At 36.4% G+C, this 11850-nt stretch overlaps 1 protein-coding gene across 4 annotated transcripts in view; it reads left to right on the plus strand.

Annotated features, from left to right (window-relative positions):
• LOC111865147 (opioid-binding protein/cell adhesion molecule homolog) overlaps window positions 1-11595 on the plus strand; it is a 309054-nt gene extending 297459 nt beyond the window's left edge. For 2 of the 4 annotated variants that reach the window (XM_023852915.2, XM_023852916.2), the window contains 2 exons: window positions 4606-4701; window positions 9582-11595. In XM_023852915.2, coding sequence (XP_023708683.2) covers window positions 4606-4701; window positions 9582-9766 — 281 coding nt within the window. In that variant the 3' untranslated portion in view covers window positions 9767-11595. The remainder of the gene's footprint in view (window positions 1-4605; window positions 4702-9581) is intronic. The other 2 variants (XM_023852917.2, XM_023852918.2) reach the window with 1 other exon arrangement.
• The last annotated feature ends 255 nt before the right edge of the window (window positions 11596-11850 follow it).

Here is an 11850-nt window from a genome sequence, read left to right on the forward strand (position 1 = left end):
GAAAATCGAAATTAACGGCCGTGGGGATTGGTTGCGCTGACCACGCGACACCCTCTATCCACTAAAGTTGGCACTAACTTCGGCGAAAAGAGCGAGTCGCTGGTCGGTATAATTCGCTTGCGAACTAAAACTACGGAGTTTGTTTTTGGTACAGCTCATTAGTTTGAACTTTCATATGCAAAATTATTATTACAGTATTTATATAAAAAATCGAGATACTAGTATATGTTTCTAAAACAAAATAGAGTGTTCTGTTCAGCTACGTTCATTATCTTCCGTTAACGACTATTTCCAAATTAGGAAACTTCAGTTACCAATCCGATACGAAACGTGTATATACTCGTATAATTTTCTGAATAACCATGAATTTTAATGTATACGGAAAATAATAAATAGGACCATCTTTATGTCAGAAAAGAAGGTAAAATATTACACGCGAAGGTATATATGTGAGGTGAATATGCTTTCCAATGGTTATAAACTGTCCTATTTACTTCAATCAACATTTGTTCTTATTTTACCATGAAAGAAGCACATGATTTTTCGCTATTGTATATGACTGTTAATTATATGTTTTGCAATTTCATTACCTCATAATTGTTTATGTGTTATTTTAGACCTTCACCGTTTAACACCATAAAATATTCATTTGAAAGTTAATTGTATTTGCAACAAGGCGTGGGATGCCTAGATCATGCCTGAGAATTTTTATAATTACTGCCACGTTCAATCATATTTCATATCCATCCTGAACGTTCTTCTTACTAAAAATTAAATATTCATTATTTTATTCAAAGTTTTCTTTTAGAGAAAAGAAGTAAATCGTTCTCCCTCAAACCTGTTCCTATAAAATAGAAAGAGAAAGGAATACTAATTTACAGCCTAAACCTGTAGTCGAAAAACCTTTGTAAAGATCGTAATATTCCCGTCGTGATTAATAATACCATCTTAGCGATGAACTTGTTAATTACTTGCTCACAGTCTACCGGCAGGTGAAGTGCGTTGAGAGAGAGAGATCAGAGAAGCGTGACGGGTTATTGAAGACATGACTTAAGAAAATCCTTTCTGCGTCTGCAAACCAAATATGTGTTCCATTTTCCTTCTTACATCGAAACCTTCCCCACTACTAAAGCAAGTGTCACGTAACTTCGAACAAGGCCAAGAGTAACTTTGAATGCTCAGAAGAAAAATTTCAGACAACTGGCCGACTGTCACTTCTCACAGCCTCGAACCCACCCCCCTGTCTGAAATTTTTCTTCTGCGCATTCAAGGTTACTCTTGGCCTTGTTCGAAGTTACGTGACACTTGCTTTACCTGACATTGATAGTAACCATTACAGCAGTTGACCTGCAAAGAAGATGGAGGAACATAGATTCGACGGTATTTAAGAACCGTATTTGAGGATAATTTAAAATGGGGAAGTAACAGGGCTGAGAAAATTGCATAATAGAGACCTTAACTAATTTGTAATCTTCACCATGTTTTTTATTGACTGATCAACCCACAGTATGAGGTTGGATGAGCATGTGGTGCGTATGGGAGAGATGAGAAATGCGCACAAAAATTTAGTCGGAAAACTGAATATAAAAATTCACTTGGAAGACTGAGTCCTACACGGGAGGATTTTCATGGATTAGAGTATAAAGTTGTAGATTGTACTTATCTGGCTCTAGATATAGACAAGAAGTAGACCTGTGGGAATAGAGTAATGAACCTCCGAGTTCCATAAAAGACGTAAATTTTCTGGGCGATTATTAAGTTATATTCTCCAGAACTCTGCCCTATGAAGTCAGACAGTATGAACTACTGAACATACGTCTCGCTGACTATACCAAAACAAATACTTGCGCCGTAACTTTCATATAACACAACTTTGTAATTTACACAGGCTTTATGTGATAACTGATTCGGATCTGACCAACAAAATTTATTTTATTTAATTTCTACATTTTCATACAGCATTATATTCTAACAAAATAAATCTACATATATATTAGTAATAATCTTTTTGTGTTTTCACCTGACGATGATGTCATACGTCGAAATGTGTAGTGAGAAAGTATAATAAATACATTTTTGTTGCGCGCTAGTGAGACGGTTGGTATAAAATACATACTTTATGTATTCTACATGTAACGAAGAACTAGAGAGACTTGCGACACAAAAGGAATCATCCGAGTTTGATTCCTTGTAATATTTTCTGTAATTTCGCGTTAGAATTATAAGTAAGCTCATTGCGTCTTTGTAAGTCTGAATTACATTATTCCATACTAGGAAATATATTGAAAATTTATTAATTTATTTTTGTCTGTTGTTTGTTCCTTTTGATTACATTTTTGTTTCCAGATGAAAATATGATTCTAATTTCTTCCTTGGACCTACAATTTTCACCGATTAAATTTTGTACCCTTCGTAAGCAAATTATCACTTCCCTTGTTTTTCACTGTAAAGGGCGTAACAAAATTAGGGTACTGCAAGCATGCAATATGTTAAATTTTATTATATATTTAAAACATTCATAGCTTTAAACATAACGTGATAAGTATGAAATAATTTATTCTTTTATTCATCATTATATACTTTGGTTCCTTCAGTAATCATACAATTATCATTATTATCATGGGCAAGACACTCCTTTTCGATATAGGGCCTTCCTTAGAATACAGTGTTACTATAAATGATTCATTCTATTTTAAAACACTATATTTTCCTAAGTATTATACATACAAAAACAATTATATATGAAAAGAACCGCAAACTCACTAAGTTTGCATCATGATACACCAGTTTGCAGCATGAGTGCAGTGCTTCACAAAATGGCGACGGAGCTGGAAAAGAGTTTCTGTGTATTGGAATATGCGAGATGTTCGTCTGTTATTGCAGTGCAGCGTGCATTCAGAGCAGAGCACAGAAAAGGACCACCATGCAAACAGAGCATTCTGCGGTGGTATCGGTCGTTTAAGGATACTGGAAAAGCACGGGGCGACCAATATAATGTCAGATGAAACAGTGGAGAGAGTGAGGAAGAGTTTCGTGGGCAGTCCACAAAATCGACTGCCAGTGCAAGCCACGAACTTGGAATCCCGTAGCAAACCGTGTGAAAGATTTTGAGACGGCAGTTAAAATTCAAATCTTACTGTCTGCAGCTCGTGCAACAACTGAAGCCGGAAGATTATGGCAAAATAATATAGTGTTTTTAAATGGAATGAATCACTTGTAGTAACTCTGTATTATGCCAGATTTATCTTGAATTAGACCATCTGATTTTCATTTTATTGGATCTGGCAGCAATAAATTTCTTTAGAGAGCAAGATTGTCAACCTTGAGTTCAGCCTCCAACCTGGAGGACCAGGTCCCTGTATTTATGTCCTCCAGTGACGGGGTGGCCCAGTTATATCCCCAGGCAGCCGGCTTAATTTTTCGTCTCCCTCTACGACTCACAGGGCCACGGTGGATGTATCCTACCCGCCTTCACAAGGTGGAATCATACAAATATAACATGTTCCAATATCTTAAGTCTCTCACGAAATATATGATTGTTGATATTAATTCCATTTAAAATAAGAAATTGAATATTGCGGCTTGATTTTGTGTATTCCTGGCGTGCCCGCGCCTACTTAAGACATTCTCTTCACATGGGTTTCTAGCTGATAACGGTCAATGAAGGTGTTGCGATTTAAATACTGGTGGAAAATTCAGGTGCTTTTTAAAAATGCAAATTTAGAAATTTGTTGTATGACAATTTTTTGTGTCCTTAGTTTATAGCACATTACATTAAGGTTAATATATTTACATAAGGTAATTTGAATAAATATGTTTCAAATAGAATTATTAACAGGGTCCGCTATTGAAATAGTGATATGGCTAAATTTTTATGCATACTACAAAGAGCAGTTTATGTTTAAAGAAGTCTGAAGAATTCGTTTCACCTTGTTTCAGTTTGGTGACAACTGATGTTGAGCTCAATGTTGTTCCTCTCGGTAGAAACTATGACGTTGGATTCAGTTTGCAGTGTGGTTAGAACCACGAGGGTAATATTAATGTACCTGACCGCAGCGACAAGAAACGGCGGTTGTCAAACGATTAATCCGCATTTATGCACTTGTATGGCTTGCTCTGTCTCCCGTCCAATTCTCTCTCTGGCGATATACAAATCTACATATAAACCTGTTGTTCCCTATACACGCACAGCTGAAAGTGTATGTACGAATACGAAATTAGGTATATAATGTTCTGCTGTATTTACCAACAGAAACAGTGAGCGATTTGCAAAAGAGGAATATCTGTATCAAGAGAGGGTCTTGATAGTCGACCTACTCACCGAGATTAAAACCGAGCATTTCCCTAATAGCGCTGCCGAAACATAAAACTGATCAATACTTAAGGATTATGTTAGATGAGACATTAATAAATATTTTTCTTCCCCAAAGAAATGCAATTCAAAGGCAGTACGAATCTATTTGCTTCGTAATGATTTTCTGACAGTTTTCTTCCTTGTATTACTCCTCAAACCTTCGTTTTCTTCATGTTAAGCTTCACGGTTTTGTGATACACTTTTGGGCGCACACGACTGAGGGGCTAATACCGCGGTAACTATGTTCACAGAGAAGCCCGCCGGAGCGCATCCCAGTGACAAACTGCACCCGGGAACTAACGAGATCATGGACCTATCGGACCCCCAGCAAATCTCCAAACAGAGAGGTGGGTTGTTTTTCATGCACCGCTGGGAGCACGAGCAATTGCGTCACTACACATACGCTTTGTGACACTTTAGTTAGTAAGCTGAAGTTTATTTCAAAATTCACCGCTTAAATCTGGACCCCAACTTCCCTAGGAATTTCTGTTTTTCTGCTAAACAGTTTCTCGAAAAGTGCATACGAGGTACTTAACGGATCTCAAGAGAGACTTCTTTATTTTGTCTGTGGGCTATTTATTTAGCGATGCTGTAGGTACCGAGAGTGCACGTCGTCGATGATAAGGTGATCAATGAGGATTTGGTGGAACGATAACTGGCAGAAGACGTATTCACAGAAACCCGGCCCAGAGTCACTTTGCCCATAAACTATTCAACACGACCTGACCTGGAATTGAAACTGGTACCCCGGGGCCGGAAACCAGCGACTAACTGCCTGAGTTATTAAGTGTCATTTAATATAATGCAATGAGAATATTGTTTGAAAGCAACAGATTAATATCCATAAATTAAATTCGATACAATTAACTGTTAAACATTTTCTCAGATATGCTTTAATATAATAAATTACTAAAAATGAGGATTTTAAATGGTCAGTAATAATCAGCAGATATGCAGTGACATGATTGAGAACATCCTGAGGGTTTTTCGCTCTAAAAAGATAGAAGCTGCACCTTGCCAGACCTAACAAGGCTCTAACATATTTCAATGTGCACAAAGTGGGACATATCCCCAGTAAATCTACCCTCACTTGCAATAGTAATAACGCATATTATGGGCATTTCCAGCATAATATTTATTACGTAGCATTTATGTTCATTCAGGAGGGTACGTAAACTGTATGAACACAAACCACTTTTGTCTACAGAAAACACTTTACGTGCATAATCACAAATTAAATTACTTAGAATTATTGATCATTAAATTTGTTTGTAACTGCAAAACCTTCTAGACAGGAGGGAATATTATATTACATGCGGATCAGCTAAGAGAAACAGTTTAGAGGCTGTTAAATTTGGAACAAAAGTATCTTGATTGTTTGCATTCTCTTGCGCATTATTATACGACCGTCACCACAACAAATTCCTAATAATCAAATCAATATTAATATAGTAACATTGATTTGTTTATTAAGAACTTCTGTTGACGGTTGAATGATAATATTGCAAACCACAGTAATCAGAAGGATGAAACTAGTCATTAACGAAAATATATAAACTAAAATGGATGATTCTAATCTGAAATTAATAGCATTGGAAAAGGAATGGCTATCGTACTTGGTCTGAATAGGAATAAACTACAGGCCCCAGTTTAATGTAACATTTAACAACATCCAGGAAATCTGATACAATATTATACACATTTTCCTCGTTGCAGGAGCAAAGAAAGAACTGAATCTATAATGCTGATAATTATCTGATATACATTCATTGCTTTAACATTACATTTGCCTTGAACTATCATTTCCTACCATTTTCTTGAAATCATATTCCACATATTATTCATATTATTATGGGTATTATTTTGAAACATTTCTTTTTTTAATAATTAATTTGGATGGATTTTGCAAATCCTACTATAGCATATATTCAGAAGAAATTCTGTAGATATCCTGAGAAGTATCGGGTGGTATTTTTAGGTGGCCTAACCATTTCCAAAATAGTGTTTCAGCTTATGAGTACTTGCTTTCTAACTTTTGCTAGTATACAGAGCTACCGTATCGTATTAGTTTGTCTCTAGAAATGGGTCAAGGTATGTGGGTATTCATTACACTGAACCCTGCAACAAAGTGTGCGAGAACAGATTACTTGAATGAAACGTGTCGCTTCAGAAAATGTCTAAATAAGATAATTATTTCGAACGGAACACAGAAGCGAACTTCTTCAATTCATATAAAATATATATTCAATAAATATAAGTAATTATTGCATAATTTGCATACTAATCTAATATGCTGAAGACACAAATCATAAAGTGGGGTGTATGGTTCTCACAGTGATGGTCATGAAGTGTTTCTCTCTTCTGGGAACCAATGTGAAATGAACAGGAAGCAGAGATCTTCTTGCTGCCTGCTTCATGCTGGTTCCTGTATTGGCCTACTCAGCAACCCTAACGATGGAGGCTAAAAGTACCCTCGAAACAACAGTTTTCTTTCAACGGGTTGCGTAGCGTTGTATCATAGAATATAGAACATTTTACTAAATTCATCTAAAATATTGTGTGGAAACTGTTAAAGGCTCTTACAGGATTTCACAAATTTTGTTCTTAACAGATCTGATGGAAGTCAAATGCAGTTAACGGTTTAACGTATGTGGGTTGTGTGATGCAAAACAGTATAGATAATCAGTCTAATACAAACACAGTAAGTCCGTTTGCAGACTCCTTTTATATGTTTGCTCAGCCGATTCTACTGCGAATTGGCAAAAGCCCCGTCAGTTTTTTAAGCATCCTCATTCCTGTTAATGTGGATTGCAGTCTTCCAAGATTCAAATTATTTCCGCTTAGCTTCATTTCATATTCCAAAAATATTCATCGTCGTATTATAGAGGCTGAGGGATTCAACAATAGCAGTTCGTTTAAAGCTGCGGATGTAAGCTTCAATATACACAGGTCCAGCAATTTGGTTTCCCCTGATGTTTATCATTAGTGATTCAGTCTTAAGGGTTTCCTCTCGCTCCTATACACAGCTCGATACGTTTGAATGTTTCATCTTGAATGGTAACAAAGCAAGCACATTTTAGTTTCTGCCTCCGGGAATAGAAGACCTCCGCATGGGGTTCACCGTCTAAATCAACCTTTATTTGGGATGGCTTTTTACGTATATTCGTAGCTATCTCGTCTTCTTAATAAAATATGTTCATCCACAAACTTAGGGACATAGAAAACGGGGGACATTTTAAGTAAAAATGAGCATAAAGCTCCTACCGAATTAATAATATCTGTTAAAGTACTGACGCTTAGGAATTTCTTTGCCCTCTAACATATTCACCGTGCTCATAACAGATTGCTTGGTCAGAAGAGGGAGTCACGTAGTTTCTGTAGACCAGTTATGGCTGCTTAGATCATGAATTCGATACCTAGTAGATCCAAGTTAAGGATCACAGATTCCTGTTCAATTTATCTATGCCCTGCATTTATCTCGAGTCGTCTCCGTATCTTAAGTGCTATCTTTAACGTCTGGCGATCCGTTGTCTCCATTCTTTGTGTTCAATTTATTGTAATTTTTGGTCTTTTTTTCTTCTTTTTAAAAATAAAAGGATGCGTATGAGATCACATTGCTGCCTGTGTGTTTGTGTATCCAACCTATCACTGTTAGTCACTGTCTCGGTAAACACGTTTCCGAGGAAATGAACACAAACTCAACACTAGAAGAACAGATAAACGCGGTATTCCCTACGCGGTCCGTTTCGTATCAAGTACTCAGTACGTAGTGAAAGGAAAGTAAGCTATTAGGTCTTCCCAGAACTTACCGCCAAGATGAACGTGTATTTCTCTCCCCTCCACCGACCGAAAATCAATGTCCACTGACTGGCAATCCTGATTCCTATCCTGAAAATCTTTTTCAAATTTTGACCAAAAGACCAGCTATACTTATTGACGACAAATATCTCAGTTTCTCCGGACATTTTCCAGACATTGTCTTATGGCGTCCATCAAAACCATTTCCATTTCATTATTCGGTAACCCTGAAGTGAAAATTCGGCGTCACACGGATAATATGAGCAACTGAAAGGATCACCAGATAAACAAAGAATAGAATTCTCCCTCCTACTCCTAGATCTTGCACATTCTCTTCATTTTCGTGGCTTTGCAGCTATAACTGGATATGAATTTCTAATCTCTTCATACGTATCTCATGCTTCGCCCATAATACATTAATTTTAGTATAATCACTGTAAAAATATTATAAGAATACAATATAAATAATGAAACTCCTCATTATCTAATTCTCTGCAATATTTTCGTTGCTTCCTATGTGAGCATCTCTGTAGTTCGAACACCAATAAATACCATCCAGGGCCGCGCCATAGCAGTCGCTGGCTTCCCACCTCGGCGGCCCGGATTCCATCCCGGGTCCGTCAAGTGGGATTTATGGTAGACAGAGTGGCGCTGGGGCAAGTTTTCTCCGAGTACTTCGGTTTCCCCTGCCAACCTTCATTCCACGAATTGCTCCACAATCACCCTCACCTATCATCTTGGGCTGGTACAATAGGCCAGAAGTGGCCGCAGTACAAGGGACTTAGTCCCACTCCACTATCATTAAAAAAATACCTTCCAAATTGACGCATATACAAATTAACTACGTTTTTGCGATTTCGTTAATCATTTTATCACGTTTTTCAACTATCAGTATGTAAATTGTCTCTCATACTAACAAAAGTTAAGTCGAGGTACTCATCCAAATCAGTAGATCTGCAATGATATGAGAAGTCCCAACAGCTGAGGTGGAAAGAAAGGAAGTGACGGGAACTGACAAACTAGGGCATGCTAAGTCAATATACAAGGAAGGGAGTAAATCTTAAATCTTATTACCAATCCGACACAGTGAGCAATAAAAATTTCATCTTTTAGTTGTAGAATTATTCTCTCAGATGTCAAAATAATTTCTAATGATTTCTAACAAGCAAATCTTAATGGTGAAAAGTTCGGTTTCCATCCAGTAAACCTATTATTCTTGCTTAAGAATATCATCACTTTCCTAAGATCTTCCAGATATGTATCGGGACAGAAACTTAAATAGGCCACTACCAATTCCTTTTCCGTATTTACCAATTCAACATTTTTAATCTTATCATTATTTCTCTTTCTGCTCTAAGTTACGTTTATAGTCATATGTAGTTAGTTTACAAAGGAACATGTGTTCATGCGCTCTATGTTTGGGTTTCAGATTTGAAGTTGAGAGGTGGTAATCCCAGTGATAACAGCCTGGACTTGCTCGATATCGGGTCTGGTTCAGGAAACACCTCACTGTCAGTTATATCACTTTTTCTGATGCTGGTGGTCCTCATTGTGCGGCATAACACCTGGACGATCGTTCAGCAAACGCCATATAGAATCAGGACCAGATCTTAGTTATTGGAATAAACACCAATCACAGAGTTCCAATGCATCAAATGTAGTGAAATTCCGACTCGCGTTTACTTACTCGTCCAAAGAAGAAATTTACTCAAGAAGACTGGCTTTGAAATGAACTTATGTCATGAACATCACATATTATTGTTAAGTATGAATATGTGTTGAAGTCCTTCAGGGACTTAAGCGAGACATGTAAATACACGTAGCCAAAATTACGAAGCGGTCCACGTTCTTCAGAAGGTAAAGTATTTGGCTTCATGTGACCTAGCAATGTAAGCAAGAGAATGCGTGGAACTATTGAAATGTGTTTGTGATGTTGTTCCAAAAGTGATAACACAGGAATTGACCACAGTGAGTGTTTCAAAGAACTGCGCTAATAAGTTAACTCAGGGAAACTAAACTTAACAATGGGTTAATACTTCTGGTCTCAAAATATATATACATTGCTAATGATTACAATATGTGTAACGTTCGAATCGATTAGACGGGCGCCTTTCTGTGTGAGATGCAGAGAATTCTTAGAACATCTAAGATCATTTGAATTTTACTCTAACCTCCAAACGTCTTCTTTAATAAGGACTGTACTCTACATAAAATCCTGAATTGAAGATCTTTCAATGAAGACAACTGAGACTGACAAATACACAATCTTATCCTAGGTTCGAGAATTGGATAAGATTTTGAAGTAATTTTAGTTCATATTCTAGAATTGCAGATGCCACTAGTTAGTTTTAAAGGCATTCTGATAAATCATAAATTAAGAATAAGATATTATATTGGAAATATTTAAATCGGCTAATATAGAAGAGAGGCATAAATCCTCCCTTTGAAAAATATTTGGATAGAAATTTACAGCATATCCGAATGAAGATTCAATATCAATGATTAGTCTCGTAACAGTCTCGTCAGAGAAATTTATAACACAGTGTGAATATTTTAAATGTAAAAATAAAACTCTGATTAATACATCAGTTGCTGCACATCTCAAATCAAAATACGACGTTACAAGGTGTTGAAAAATGCAGCCTTGAATTATTCTTCTCTGAGAAAGTGAGTGGACGATTCGTACAGTGAAGTGTGTCTGTGTACAATGTGACTTTCAGGATAAGAATTATGACTTCGAACATTATATGTGTTTTAGGATTGTAAAGGCTTCGTACACAATATGAGGGTCTGTTCTTCCACCGATTTGTGAGATTCGCATCATGAAAATGATTCCTGCTGTATACTGCTTGTCTTGGTTGCACGTTATTCTGTTGTCAGAAATTGAACGTGCAACGAAGAAACGCAAAGCCACCTACTGAACTGCAGACACGTGACGACTGAGTGAACGCCAGAACAAACAGGACGCAAACGTTTTCTTACATGTCATGATGTAATATGCATTCATTTAAAAATATTCCGCAACAAGAAACATTTTTATATACTCAGTTTTCTAAACAGATATGTTAGTAAATAAAATGTTCATCATCATGTACGGTTAGAAAATAATCAGTTTAATATCTGAATCAGTAATCTGTTTCTCAAAAATATGTATCCGAAAATGTCTCGAAACTCCCGTAGGACACTACAAAAAAGATATCAATATGAAAAATATGGTGTACCAAAATTAATACGAATGTATAACGTCTACCTGTTCAAAATTAAGAATCTGTCTTGATATCATGCTTAAAATTATTTTAGTTATGATATGCCATGCTCATTAACGAAGCCAAAGAATAAAACAATTCGAACTGTGCTGGCTTCCTTAAGCCTGTGATACAGATCAAGGCAGATATTTATATATGAACTCTATGTTAACAAATCTCTTGTTTGAATCATCACAACCAATGAAATGCTACGCAGGTTTCTATGATAAAGTAGAAAACAAAATAATTTTGAAATAAAGTACATGATTTTGAAACTGTAAAATCTTTTACGTGTTAACTGCTATGATTTCGTAATTATATATTTATAAGCACTAAAGCTACAAGAAAGTTGCCGTAGCTGGAGGTTAGAGCATATTTATAATTGCATTATGGCATTGTAGTTTAAAATATAAAGGCTTTCTCGAATTCGCAACATTACTTTATATTTTAATG

The sequence above is a fragment of the Cryptotermes secundus genome, unplaced genomic scaffold, assembly GCF_002891405.2.
Source record: "Cryptotermes secundus unplaced genomic scaffold, Csec_1.0 scaffold92, whole genome shotgun sequence".
Lineage (NCBI taxonomy): Eukaryota > Metazoa > Arthropoda > Insecta > Blattodea > Kalotermitidae > Cryptotermes > Cryptotermes secundus.